The sequence below is a fragment of the Podarcis melisellensis genome, assembly GCF_964234715.1.
Source record: "Podarcis melisellensis genome assembly, chromosome: 10".
NCBI classification, from domain to species: Eukaryota; Metazoa; Chordata; class Lepidosauria; order Squamata; family Lacertidae; genus Podarcis; species Podarcis melisellensis.
This window is the reverse complement of record NC_138542.1, coordinates 39,029,555-39,044,460: the sequence shown is the minus strand read 5'-3', so window position 1 is coordinate 39,044,460 and position 14,906 is coordinate 39,029,555. Positions and strand designations below refer to the sequence as shown.

The 14,906-nt window shown below is 43.3% G+C and overlaps 1 protein-coding gene across 3 annotated transcripts in view; it reads left to right on the top strand.

The window, feature by feature from the left end:
- The window catches only part of KITLG (KIT ligand), a 79,586-nt gene that overhangs the window by 43,387 nt on the left and 21,293 nt on the right, over nucleotides 1–14,906 (top strand). For 2 of the 3 annotated variants that reach the window (XM_081926609.1, XM_081926608.1), the window contains exons 2-3: nucleotides 733–846; nucleotides 12,992–13,054. In XM_081926609.1, the coding sequence (XP_081782735.1) occupies nucleotides 733–846; nucleotides 12,992–13,054 (177 nt within the window). The remainder of the gene's footprint in view (nucleotides 1–732; nucleotides 847–12,991; nucleotides 13,055–14,906) is intronic. The other variant, XM_081926610.1, reaches the window with a different exon arrangement.

The following is a 14,906-nucleotide window of genomic DNA, read 5'->3' as shown; positions in this document are numbered from 1 at the left end:
TTTCTTGTTTTCCTCCTCCAAAAACTAGGTGCGTCTTGTGGTCTGGTGCGTGTTATAGAGCGAAAAATATGGTAATCTATATGCCACTTTCCCAAATGATGCTTAAAATGGCTCATGAGAGCAGTAAAAAAATCTGTATATAAGTAGGGTTTGCATCCAACGTTAGCCATATTCGGCAGAAGCCCCTTTAAATGAATGAACACTTAGGTGCATCCCTTTCAGTTTGAGTTTACTCTCAGTAAAACTTGGGTGCAACCTACATTTTATGAATAGCCTATTTTATGCTCCTATTATCCACCTAACAAAAACATTTATTTTAACTTATGAAATACATTCTAGGCATCTTGAGCCTGTTCTAGGCATTTTCATGTCTCCTTGAGACGATTGGGTCGGGGAGATAAACACTTTGGGTAGTATTCAACTAAGTTTTATTCAGAGTTGAATCCATGGGGTTTAATGAACATTACAGAGTTAGGTCTATTAATTTCAATGAGTCTGCTCTGTGGAGAACTTTATATTTGCTTTGGAAGCATGAATTTGTTTCTGCAAATATTGCCCAATGAAATCTTAACCCATGATATCAGCATTTTTATCATACTCGTCTGCATTTTTGTAAGCTAGTGATTGACTATTTTACTAGCCAAGAAATGTTTCACTTCAAAGTATCACATGTTACTGTATGTAATTGGTTCTTGTGAAGTTTACCAAGCAAATATTCCCTCTCTTTTACAGACTTGGATTATCACTTGCTTTTATCTTCAGCTGCTCCTCCTTAATCCTCTTATCAGAGCCCAAAGTCCCTGCGGGAATCCTGTGACGGATGATGTGTATGACATTGCAAAACTGGCAAGTGGCTTTCCTTGTAACCTCCTTTTTATATACTAAGTGTTGTGACTATGCTAAGCAGCCACAGTAAGCAGACTACAGTAAGCGAGAAGGGACACTGGGGAAAGCATGTTGACGGAAGTGCTTCTTGACTTACAATTGAAGATTGAAAGCGCATTCACAAAAATGGTTGTGTTTACAGCAGAGCTAGCCAACTCCGTGTCCACCAGAAACTGTTGGACTCCAATTCCCAGCAGTCCCTGCTAGCATGGCCAATTGTCAGGGATGATGGGAATTCTGCTCATCTCCACTGTAGCACAGTATTGCAATCAGGCATTGACTCCACCACCTCATCCCAAGGGAATTCTCTCTGCTCAGGACCTCCAGCCAGTGAGGGACCAGGTCACTCTCTCGTTGGCTGGGGGGACTTGGATTCAACCTGCCTGTAAATTGACCAATTGCTGATGGGCCCAGGGCAGACAAGGTCCAAAGGAAGACTTCACTCTGGTCCACTTCTCAGAAATAAAAAGCAGCTAGCCTCTTCCCTGGCACTGCCATTTTTCCATTTGGGTTCAGCTTGTGCCTACCTGTTACTGTGGGTGATTGCTCAGTGCATGACCTTGTTATAGATGATCTCAGTCCCAATATTGGGGACCAGGGAGGAATTTTTCTGTCAGACTAATTTGCCTCATCTGAAGGTTTTACCTTCCTCATAACAATTGTCACAACTTAGGGTTAGGCTTTAGTCTTGGTTGGAGGAGAGTCTGTAAGCCTCTGTCTGCCCTGCTGAGGGAACAGGTATCCCATTAAAGGAATCCAGGAGGAGGTGCTTCTGTCCAGATGCCCATGTGTGGGGTCCAGGGTCATAGCGCTCCTCAAGGCAGCAATCCAGTCAAGAAGATATTTGATGTATGTCACAGGGCCTAACCATCTCTGGATCAACCCCCATAAAACATCCAGCAAGTAGGTTGGTTGATATAGAATATACCCAATGCCTAGGCCAAACCCCTTACATCTGTAATCGATAGGGTTGTGGCTAATTCAATCCAAAATGAATATTGCCATGTGTAGTCCTTGATTGGGTGGGGCAATGGTTTCGCAGCACTTTGGCGTGCAATAATTGCTGCAATCCAACAATCTCTGGAGAGCATCATGTTGGCTACCCCAGATTTGCAGCATCCAAGACAGCAGCCTTCGAGGGCTTCCTTTTCAACTCAAATGTTTGTTCTAACAGTCAGCAGCACATCTCAGATGTCCTTAATTTGTTTTCTTTGGTCCATTTTTGATGCCCATTAGCAAATTCCCCAAGTGCTAGTATTAGCTTTTCTCTCAAGCCCATGGTAAATAGGCCCCCTGGCCCCTTAACCTAAACCTGAGTGTTTCGTTTGTGTGTTTTTACTTGAAAATAATGGATTGAGGAGCTTTCTACTTGTGTTCTCACAATCTTATGGAAGACAAACCAAATCGCGTGCTTTTTCCCTAATTAGAAAAAGGGCAATCTTTTATGAATTGTATTGTTTTTTTCTTTTACAAAAATGCATCTCAAAGGGGTTTCTGCCAATTTAGATTAGATCATCCCAGCAAGACTCAGATAATGGAAATGTCACTGAGAAACAATTCGTAACACACAGCCTTGCATGTTTTACCCCCAAGTAAAGAACAAGTAAAACAGCATGCAGTACAGTTATGAACAATGTACAGAGGTCTTGTGAGCTGAACAATTTTTTTAAAGTCACATGGATTCTAGAAAACACATGTTCCCTCACTTATGAGAAACATGTTGCTTTTAATGTGGAAATGAGTAAATAAAATAAGGGAAACATTAGCTGATACTGCTCCACATTGACCCAGTTTGCACATTAAGCTAAGCCAAACCATGGTTTAGTGCAGGGCTGAAACTAGGCTTTCTGTCACCTGGGGCAAAGACTCGGTTTGCCACCACCACCCCACATGTGTTGTGTACACACACACACACACACACACACACACACTACAGGAAGGGATAAATACAAAGTGCTTCATATGTCAGCATCACATTTATTTCATTGCAGATAATTTTCATTATGAAGAGGACTCAATTTTTGCAGCTGATTGTATGCAGCAGTGCCCTCTTTATGTATTCATATGGTGTAAACATGTATGTTGTCTTCTAGATCCACACACACACACACACACAGAGAGAGAGAGAGAGAGAGAGAGAGAGAGAGAGAGAGAGAGAGAGAACAAACATAAGCAAGCAATACTCCAAAGTGCTTTTGTTCCCAAAATGGGCAGGAGGTGGTGTTCCGATCTCTTCACCACTTTCAATTGATCTTTGAGACATTGATGGAAGCAGAAGAAGAAAGAAAGAAAGAAAGAAAGAAAGAAAGAAAGAAAGAAAGAAAGAAAGAAAGAAAGAAAGAAAGAAAGAAAGAAAGAAAGAAAGAAAGAAAGAAAGAAAACTTTCCCTTTCTAACTTGCTTGGAGAGCAACTTTCTCCAGGATTTCTCTTTCGCACACAGTTCCAAAACAGACAGGGGAAAAGAGGAAGGAGGATCTCAAGATCCACACTGCTACAAAAGTCAGGAAGGACACTTTTAGACTCTGGAGCTGCAAAGAGGTGGTGCGGTCAGAGGAAGCCCCTGCAAGCTGGGAGCCTCAGTGGTGCCCCTGTAGAAGCTTCACCCAGGGCTGAGAGCCCTCCTTAGTGTGAAATCACAGGATCTCAGAAAGGAGATTGCAGTCATTTGCTCCTCCTCCAGTCCTGATGCTGCTGTTCTTCTGTGAACTATGCCATGGTTTGGCTTAACATGTCATCCATATCCAGGCTTATGGTTTTTCTCCCTCTAGAAAGGTTTGTTCTATAGCGTTTGGTTTGTGGTTTATGTGGAGGAGATAAATTACAAAACCAGGTTTGGATGGCACACTAAGCCAAACCATAGTTTAGGTCACAGCAATGTAGCAGAACCAAAGGAGGAGCAAGTAACCACAATATTCTTTCTGCAGCCCCCACAGTCATGTGCTTGTGTCAAGCTATGGTTTAGCTTTGTGGTATTTGCAATGTGTGTGGCTGTGGGGAGGGGAGTGAGATGGTAAGACGTGGTGTGAAACAGTCCTGCATATGATCATCTCTCTTTCGGTACAGTAAACGTTTGAGATTTTTGAGCTCTTGCAAGTTACATGCTTTCATGCAATCCATTTCATGCTACCATAAATATTTATGGTGAAGCTGATCTCCACATTGGAAGAAATGTGGTTATTAACTTGTGCAGTACGAACAATCACACCTACCAGCTTCCCAAGGGAAAATGAAATAGTTTCATGTTGTTGTTTTTCCTAACAAGGAGTTTAATGTTTGTTTGTTTGTTTGTTTGTTTGGTGGTGGGGAAGTTCATAAACAATGCACACATGGATCCTCGAATGTGTTGGAAATCTGAGGTGAGATACCCACGCAGTGGAAGTTGCCCCCAGTTCCATTCGCCACACAGAGGCAGCTTAAGGTCCAAATAGTTTACTGTTGCAGAAGATAAGGCTTCAGTAATATATTTCTGGGTGTTGATATATACATACAGCTTGTAGGCTTTGCAGATACAGATACAGATACGTAGAAATACCTCCATTGCTCCATCAATTCAGATACTTCTCAAGATTGACTCCGACAGAGACAGCACAAGACTGAGTGTGATATGCCTTAATCACTTATACCAGGCATGGCCAAACTTGGCCCTCCAGCTGTTTTGGGACAACAACTCCCATCATCTCTATCTAACAGGACCAGTGATCAGCGATGATGGGAACTGTAGTCCCAAAACAGCTGGAGGGCCAAGTTTGGCCATGCCTGACTTATACAGTCAGCACTGACTGGGCTGACTCTGCACCTGTTGGCTTATCTCATACATAGAGTGATTTGTGCTCATGAAGGAAATCAACCCCTTCCTCCGTGTCCAGTTCTTCAGACACAATGTGCAGACAATTCCCACCTTTGCATGGTTCCTCACCATCGCCAGTTACTCAAGCGCCAAGAACAGTTCCTAGTGTGATTCTATGCTTGAACTTCTTTATTTTTTTATACATTACATTTATATGCCACCTTTATCTTCCAAGGAGCTCAAGGTGGTGCGCATGGTTCTTCTCCTCTCTATTTCATCCTCACAACCCTGTGAGGTAGGTTAGGCTAAGAGATGGTGACTGGCCCAAGGTTATGAACTTCATAGCTGAATGAAGATTCTGACTCTGGTTTCCCAGGTCATAGTACATTTGAACCATTATGCCACACTTCTTGGGAGTTTTCTGAGAACAAGCAGAGCATTACACTGGGGTCAAAATATTTAAGTTATTGCTTAGATCTGTGAGGCATAAGAAACGGCTTAGACCACTGGTCCACCCAGCTCAGTACAATATACTTGACTGGCAGGGATTCTTCAAGGTTTGGGTCATGAATCTTTCCTAGCCCTATCTAGAGGTGCCAGGGATTGAACCTGCATGTAAAGTTTGTGCTCTACCACTGTGCTACAGCCCTGTTTGACAGACAGTTTTTTTTCAGATTTCTAAAAATAAACGTACATGTTTGGCCTTTTACAAACCATTTCAAAGGCGCTCTTATGTGTGTCTCTGCTCAGCTTACTCATGTAAGGCAGTATGATGGGGGGTCTGGCAGAATTTACAATTCTAGTGTGCATTGCTGCTGTTCCTATTTTTTAATTGCTGTGCTTAATTTTAATTACCCTACTCTCCAGGCTTTTAATTTAAAGCGGCAACTCTGAAACAATGCTTTTTATATTTTCATGAGCTGCCTGGAAACATTCTATGCACATAATATTCATTTTCTATTACTGTAATTGTGTTAATGTAATATGGTTTTATGAGTGATGCCGCACAGTTTTATGTTCACTGTTCACAATCCACTTACTCAAGAGTCATCAACTTCAGTAGAAGTGGTCTGACATAAGTGGTTTTAGTATTGCGCTATTAAATAAGTAAATATCATTAACTGTTTCATTGCTCTACTTAGAAGGGAGGCACACTTTTCCAGCTCAGAAAGAGGAAATGTATAGTGTGGGAGAATAGAAACAAGAGGCAAGAGAGGAGAAATGTACAAGCAGGAAAGAAAGTGAGAATCAGACATCTAAGCAGAAGAAACAAACTGCAAGTACAGAGAAGGGGCAAATGAAATGAAACGGAAGATCTAGCAGCTGTGCTAAGTGAAGCCATAAGGCTTTGTTCAGCTATTTATTCAAACAACAAATGGCCTGTTCCTACACAAAAGCCACATATAAGCTTTGGTCTAAGTGCAAACTTCCCTTTAAAAATTATTATTGTCCTCGTTTGAATGGAAGGTATTATACAACCAACAAAGTAATCTGAACCAAATGACACAAATAAGCATAGACTCATAAACAGGTTGATTTTTGTCAGTCTCGTACATTTCACTGTATTACGCTGTTTGACAGCAGAAAGGTCTCCCACGAGGGGTGGTGAACTCTCCTTCCTGGCAGGTTTCTAAGCAGAGGTTGGATGGCCCTTTGTCATGGATGCTTCAGCTAAGATTCCTGCATTGCAGGGGTTTGGATTAGTTGACCTTCACGGTCCCTCCCAACTCTACAGTTCTACGATTCTCTAAGCCCCTATTGACTATGGTCCTACATTCATTAGCTGCATCTCAGCTGGACTACCATAATGGATATATGTGCCACTGCCCGTGAAAACTACTCTGAAGTATCGGTTGGTACAGAATTCCGCTGCTAAAATCTTGACTTGGACAAGAAGCAGAGATCCTGTGGCCTCTTCATTGTCTCAGCTCCAGAGGGAGCTATTTTCAGCACAAGGGCTGAATTCTCTTCTGGAAAACCTTCCAGAGGCCGCATGCCACTGGTGGGAGGGGCCAGAGGCAAAAATTGACAGAGCAATGAAGGCTGACTAGATCTTTGTATTGTAGGCTAGTTTCTACAAACACTCTCACACACCCCTCTCTCCTCCATTCAAGGAGGCATTATCAGAGCTAGAGGGCATGTTGCAGCTAGGCAAAAACAGCTGAGGAGGGTTCAAAGTACTGCTGGGGAGAGTCCCATATAAAGAGGCTTGTGGGGGCACATTTGGCCCCCAGGCTTGGGGTCCCCAAGAGCATCTGTGGCTATTCCCCCTGCATGTTCCCTTGCCTTTGAGACGACTTGCTGGCAAGACAGGAATGTTTTTATGGTGTATGTGTGTTGTGGTCAGACCTCATATGTGGAACTCCCTGCTTCAAGAGGTTAAATCATCTTCCTCCTTATTTGTGTTTACTAGCAGTGGAAAAGTTTGCTTTTTAAACAAGCTTTTGATTCTGTTGCTGCTGTATTGATTAGTTGGTACTGCTCTTTTGATGCAGTTTCTAAGTTTGTGTGTCAATGATTGGATTACTGTGATGGTTTTCTGTGATGCTGTAACATATTAAGTTGTCGTTCTTTATGATAACATCAGCAAGAGGTGGCCATCAATTTGCTCATAATCTTTGGCATCTTTTTAAACCTTTGGAATCATTCTTCAAACACCCCCCTTTGTGACCTTCCTTTTCACTGTCTGAAGCCAATTCTGCCATCTGAACGGAACTCACTCCAGTCCTTTTTGCTCCTTCTGTCCTCTCTTGAACCATCCCACCTTCTCTTTATCATCCTACAACAACTGTGCCTTTCCAACTCTTCTCGTTGTTTGTTTTTAATTTGCACCCAGAAAACTCTGACTGTGAGTAACAACAAATTAAATTTTACAACTTGCCTTAAGTGAATTTTAAAAGCACACTAAAATTATAAAAGCACACTTGAAACTTTTGGGAAAGCTCCCAAGGGGAAAGGGTCCCACGGTTGTAGATTGTGATAGTGATCATTAAGCTCAATAAAACTCTTTTGGGTGTGTGTTAGGATTGCTGCACATGCAGAACTTGCACTCTGTGTGTTAGCAGAGCAGGTCTGCAGATCATTTTCTGCTTATGCAAGGAAGGGATGCAAAGTGAGTGGTCATTCAGTGCTTCCACAGTAGTTGTGCACATACTAATGAAAGAGGAGATTCCTCTCTGTATCAGAAGTACTATATGTTGCACTAATCATGGGACCTATTTTCCCAAAGGTATCTGCAACCAGAGGTTCCTCTTTTATATATATATATATAAAGGTGCCACCCTTGGAGTGAATGATAGGAGGGATACTGCTGTCCTCCGGCATTTGCCACCTGAGCCATCCGCCTCACTCTGTCTAGTGGTAGGGCTGGCCAAGCTCAACTTATATCAAATGTATGTGCTAAGATGGTTCATTTTTATGATAAGAAACACTTTACTGTTTCATAGTCTACTCACACTGGAAACATAATATCTAAACTATTAACATTAGGCAAACAAAACAAATAAAGCCTTGGCTAAGTATATAATACATGTGTTTGTCATTTAGTATATGTAATTGCTTATGGCAATCATTGCAGCTTTTAACCTGAGTTCCAAGAGCAAAACGTTCAGTGTTCCTTCCCAAAACAAACTTACGGATCAGATATTCATTCTTGATCCTGCCCTGCAGCAATGCTACTGCTGAACACATAAACATTTATTGTACTGATAATTCGGTAATGGTAATCCCACTTCATCTTTCTACAGCTTTCCCCAAATCCTCCTAGTAGAAACCAGCTGGAGAAAATGGCTCAGGGCACATAACATAAAGGAGGAAAAGGACACAGAAGCACCACAGAGCTGAGGTGCTGGGTAGTAAACAGTCCAAAAAAAAATTGGAATCGGCCCACATTCCATATGGTCTGTTGGAGGGTGGTGAGGAAGGCTGGTGGGGAATATGACTGGTGAAAACCCCAAGCTCTAAACACAGAGGCTTCACATTCTGCCTCTGGACTTTGAAGTACCCCCACCCCACTTTAAGTCTCCACCACCGTCGCTCAGCCCAGACACTGAGGTCCTCCTCCGAGGATCTTCTGCAGGTTCCCTCACTGCAAGAAGTGAAGTTACAGGGAACCAGGCAGAGGACCTTCTCAGTAGTGGCACCCTCCCTGTGGAACACCCTCCTTTCAGATGTCAAGGAGATAAAGAACTGCAAACTTTTAGAAGACATCTGAAGGCAGCCCTGTATCGGGAAGTTTTTAATGTTTGATCTTTTATTATGTTTTTATATATGCTATAAGCTGCCCAGAGTGCAGCTTGGCACTCTGGGCCTCCTTTCAGATGTCAAGGAGATAAAGAACTGCAAACTTTTAGAAGACATCTGAAGGCAGCCCTGTATCGGGAAGTTTTTAATGTTTGATCTTTTATTATGTTTTTATATATGCTATAAGCTGCCCAGAGTGCAGATGGGCGGGGAATAACAACAACAACAACCACAACCCACTATTTCATGTTCCTTTTGAGGAGACATAGTCCAGTATTATCATCATGGCATAGTGGGTTTTCCTAGGGAAATGCAGGGGTGGGGAATCTGTGAAGTTGACTGTAGCAGCATTGCAGTTAATGAAGGGCTGAAGGGGAGTTGGGGCAATTGAGAGCTGCAGTAGTGCATAGAAACGCATTATCTGGGTGCCCGGCCCAACCACAGATAGGCAGCAGGTCTACTCATTGAGAAATGACGGAGAGGTAGACCTGGAGTACAAGTTTCCTAGTGAGCAGCTCTATCCAGGCCTCACCATTGCTCAGTCATCAGCTCTACCAGAAATGGCAGGGCTGTTTCCTGAGTCTAGTTATGTATGTTTGTTTGGAGTACTATATATACAGCTTGGCATGCAAATAGAGAAGCAGGCAAGTGAAGGGGATTGGTCTACTGAGCTAGGGACAGAAAAAATGATGTTCATTCTGTGTTAAGAGCCTGATTAATTAGATATCTAGGCTGAGAAAACTTTCAGCCTAGAAAAACCCTCTAGAGCTGGTCCAGTTTGAATGGATAGGCTTCCCCAACCTGGTTAGACTACCACTCTCACCAGCTGGAGGTTTTGTTCATCTTAAGGGCACCAGGTAGGAGAAGGCTGGACTAAGGCAGCTTCCCTAGGGTGTTCCTGGCTGTCTTTCCCTAAGTCACAGTAGTAGTAGATTATTTTCCCTACTGTGATGGGCTTCGTGGGGTGGTGAATGCTTCCCTCCGTGAGGGAGCCTTCCCAGACCCGCTGAAAGAGGCTTTTATTAAACCGCATCTTAAAAAATAATCTTTAGATGCGGCCACGATGGCCAACTATCGCCCAGTCTCATATCTTCCATTCTTGGGCAAGGTGATTGAGCGAGTGGTTGCTGAACGCCTGGAAGAAGCGGACCATTTGGACCCTTCAGGCCTCATCACGGGACTGAAACTGCCTTGGTCGCACTGGTTGATGATCTCCGGCGGGCTAGGGACAAAGGTGAGAGCTGTTTCCTAGTTCTGCTGGATCTCTCAGCGGCATTTGATACCATCGACCATAACATCCTTCTGGACCGTCTTGAGGGGCTGGAGGCTGGGGGCACTGTCATACAGTGGTTCCGCTCCTTCCTCCTGGGCCATGTTCACAAAGTGGTGGGGGGGGGATGAGTGTTCAGACCCCTGGGCTCTCACTTGTGGGGGTGCCTCAGGGTTCTGTCCTCTCCCCCATGCTTTTCAACATCTACATGCAGCCGCTGGGAGAGATCATCAGGGGGTGGGTGTTCATCTGTATTCGGATGATACCCAGCTCTACCTCTCTTCCAAATCAGAACCAGTGAAGGCAGTGACGGTCCTGTGTGAGTGCCTGGAGGCGGTTGGATGGCGGCTAACAGATTGAGGTTGAATCCTGACAAGACAGAAGTACTGTTTCTGGGGGACAGGAGGCGGGCAGGTGTGGAGGATTCCCTGGTCCTGAATGGGGTAACTGTGCCCCTGAAGGACCAGGTGTGCAGCCTGGGAGTCATTTTGGACTCACAGCTGTCCATGGAGGCACAGGTTAAATCCGTGTCCAGGGCAGCTGTGTACCAGCTCCATCTGGTACGCAGGCTGAGACCCTATCTGCCTGCGGACTGTCTCGCCAGAGTGGTGCATGCTCTGGTGACCTTTGAAGGTGACCCAGAAACTACAACTAATCCAGAACGCAGCAGCCAGACTGGTGACTGGGAGCAGCCGCCGAGACCATATAACACCGGTCTTGAAAAACCTACATTGTCTCCCAGTACGTTTCCGAGCACAATTCAAAGTGTTGGTGCTGACCTTTAAAGCCCTAAACGGCCTTGGTCCAGTATACCTGAAGGAGCGTCCCCACCCCCATCGTTCTACCCGGACACTGAGGTCCAGCACCGAGGGCCTTCTGGCGGTTCCCTCACTGCGAGAAGCCAAGTTACAGGGAACCAGGCAGAGGGCCTTCTCGGTAGTGGCGCCCTCCCTGTGGAATGCCCTCCCAGCAGATGTCAAAGAGAACAACAACTACCAGACTTTTAGAAGACATCTGAAGGCAGCCCTGTTTAGGGAAGCTTTTAAGGTTTAATGTATCACAGTATTTTAATATTCGTTTGGAAGCTGCCCAGAGTGGCTGGGGAAACCCAGCCAGATGGGCGGGATATAAATAATAAATTATTATTATTATTATTAGGTCTCTGACAGTGTCTCTGTTGCCAGAGAAGTGGCACCCAAAGACATCTGAAACATTATTTTGCAGAAGAATTTGTGCCACCACAAGCCAAAGTGGCTCATCTGCTCTGTGTGATGTGGCCTGCCAAGGACATGACACACCTCAATTTTCCAGTTCCCATGCAGGAAGCAGGTGCTTTACAGAGCACCTTGCAAGTAGCTGTGTCACAAGTAGTGCTGGAGTTGATTGCTTACCAGATTACTGGACCAGGAACAACCCATTACAAATGGGTTAAGGAAGTGGTACACAGGCCTGTGTTATCTTTTGGCTGAAGGGTGTGCAACTGTCTCCCTGACTGAGGCCTTGAAAGGTTTTACTGAATTTCACATGTAGGCAAGATTTATGTAAATTTCCAAACTGTTGGCTCTGGACCTTTAAATTGTAAGGATCTATCCAAGTGCTTTCTGTGACATCAGAGGAGGCATGCAACCTTCAAAGAAGTTCAGCTGACAGTGTTAAGAGAGGCAGGACAGGCAAATACTTCCGAAATCAAGGAAGGTAATGCAAAGCTGAAAGGGTTGGAGGATTAGGATCCTGAGAAGGATTCTTCTAAGTATGAGCTTTGCTGAGATAGTATCCACGTGATCAATTTGGACTTGCTGTGACTTGGACATAGATGAGACTACAAAGTTACAACTATATTTGATATACAATTCTATAAATAATTTGCAATTAAAGAAAGTTTTCTGAGTAAGACACCATGCATATATATTATCCACTGTCATGCACAAGCTGTCTCATGCTGAGTTGTTTTCTGTTTGGAAGTAATGCTCTTACTCCTTGAATCTGTAGTCTTGACCACTTACGTTCTTGTGTGTTTTTTTAACTGTGCGTGAAAAGTGCTTGACAGGCCCTGATGCCGGTAAAGTAGATTGTATACATAATGCATGCCAATTCTTGTAGTGCTTGTTGATCTGGAACAAATTTAATCTTGCAGTGACCTTTCTTAAAGGAATATACAGTTGCTGACATTGCTAAGTATCGAGCCCCTTCCTGCATACCGAGTATAGAAAACAATGTATTTCCTTTTGCTTGAAGTGTGGCTATTGCTGGATCCCAAATTATGGGCTATCAGGATGGTGAGAAATACAGGGTGGGATTAGACCCGTGGATGCCTGCACAAGGACTTCCACTAATGCAATGGGGCTTTGCCTCCTCATCTGCCCCCCTCTCCCCAAACTGGCTTAGGGGGATCAGGAGAGCCTTAAGAAAAGTGTATAGGGGAATAATTCCATCTGGCAAGCTGAAAATTTTCTCCAACAATGACTGGGATGAGGAATTAGCAGCCTTTCCCAATAACCTACTATTCCAGTTCAGAATTCAGATGTAACAGAAAATAAGCGCAAGACACGATGAGTCTTGGATTCATGCACTACCTTTGTATAGGATTTCATTGGACTCCAATTCCCATCAGCCCCAGTCAATATGGCCAGTGGCCAGGGATGATGGAAGTTTTAGTCCAGCAGCATCTGAAGAGCTATGCATTTCCCACCCCTGCTTTAGCAGAACATTTAATGATATTTTTCTTTATAGCATATAATTAAATTTCAGCATGATTTTATATAGAACCACTAAATAACCTTTAATGTCCTTTATTGTCTGTCTGTAGGTTGGAAATCTTCCAAATGATTATATGATAACCCTTAAATATGTCCGGAAGATGGACAGTCTGGTATGTACAACTGCTTGAATTATATTATTTGTAAAACAACCACGGGATCCTTGATGATTCTTGTTTTCTGCTCTTACGAGATAAGAACTTCAGGTTTTTTTAAAGCTCTTACTAAACAAAGGCCTTTCAAAAGCTATTTACTTCAAAAGATATTGATCAGTACTAAGACTCAGTGGTTTCTGTGGGTGAGTTAAGCTTAAACCAGGAGTGGCTAAACTTCAGCCCAGCACACCCTATGACCCCCACAACTTTGGGCAGATCTAAGAAGGTTAAATATATGCAATGCTCTGCCCAGCCCAACACCCTCATTGGGACAGAAATTACCTCCTCACCCATTATCGGATCAGTCATTTAATACATAGAGGTGAGCTTTAATCACACTTCCTCAAATGATCTGCCCAAATCCACTGATGAGGAGGCCTATGTTCCCATGTGTGTATTCTGCGTGGGGCTACCTTTGAAGGTGACTCAGAAACTGCAACTAATCCAGAATGCGGCAGCTAGACAAGTGACTGGGAGTGGCTGCCAAGACCATATAACACTGGTCCTGAGAGATCTACATTGGTTCCTAGTGCATTTCCAAGCACAATTCAAAGTGTTGGTGTAGACCTTTAAAGCCCTAAACGGCCTTGGCCCAGTATACCTGAAGGAGCGTCTAAACCCCCATTGTTCAGCCCGGGCACTGAAGTCCAGCGGCGAGGGCCTTCTGGCAGTTCCCTCACTGCGAGAAGTGAGGTTACAGGGAACCAGGCAGAGGGCCTTCTCGGTAGTGGCACCATCCCTGTGGTACGCCCTCCCACCAAATGTCAAAAAGAACAACAACTATCAGACTTTTAGAAGACATCTGAAGGCAGCCCTGTTTAGGGAAGTTTTTAATGTTTGAAGTTTTATTCTGTTTTTAATGTTCTGTTGGAAGCTGCCCAGAGTGGCTGGGGAAATAAATGAATTATTATTATTATTATTATTATTATTATTATTATTATTATTATTATTTGAGAGAGTTTATGCAATAGTGTGGGATAGCAATGCCCCTTTTTGACCACACCCAGAAAGGGATGCTCTGCCCCAAGCCTGGACCACAGGTGAATGCCCTCAGGGGAAAAACAACAACAGCTAACAACCCTTGGCTTAAACCTTTCCCCTTACCATTAACCACACTATATTTCTGCTTGAGAGTGCCCCATATCTTTTCTTTAGTGATAAAATGCAATAAATGCTCATTAGTGTGCAAGGCAGAGAACATAGATTTTTGGTTTGAATCTTTGATTTATATTTTCGATCCCATTGTACAGTGACTTTGGCAGCAAAAGGGATAAGCCTATGTATAATTATCATTTCCACAGTGGAAATCCATACAAGACATTGCCAGAGATAAAGGAGGTGAACAGCTTCTTTAGTTGTGATAATTATTATGATTATCTCTTTAATGAATGCACTGGGTAATCAAAAGTATATTTTGTTTCCCTGACATATATGCCTTTCTTTGTTGTTTTCTTGCATAATTCTGCCAGTCCTAAATGCTCCTTATGCCAATGCAATATTCATGCTGTTTTAGAAATATCCGGATGCTTTCAGAATAAAATAAAAAAAAATCAGTGTATTCAGTGTTAATCCACTCAGAGTAGAAACCTTGGACATGGTTAATGGCCATTGTTAAATTTTGTTTATTGAGTTCAGTGGTTCTACTCATGAGTATAATTTAGTTGAATAAAACTCGAAATGCCTGCAAATTTTGTTAGCCTTGGTAAGAGCTCTTAAGTGCTGTATTGTTTGGTTTTGTGAGGAATATTAAAACAGGGACACTTCCCTTCAGAATAACATTGCTTTGAGTGGCAAAAACTAATTTATGAGA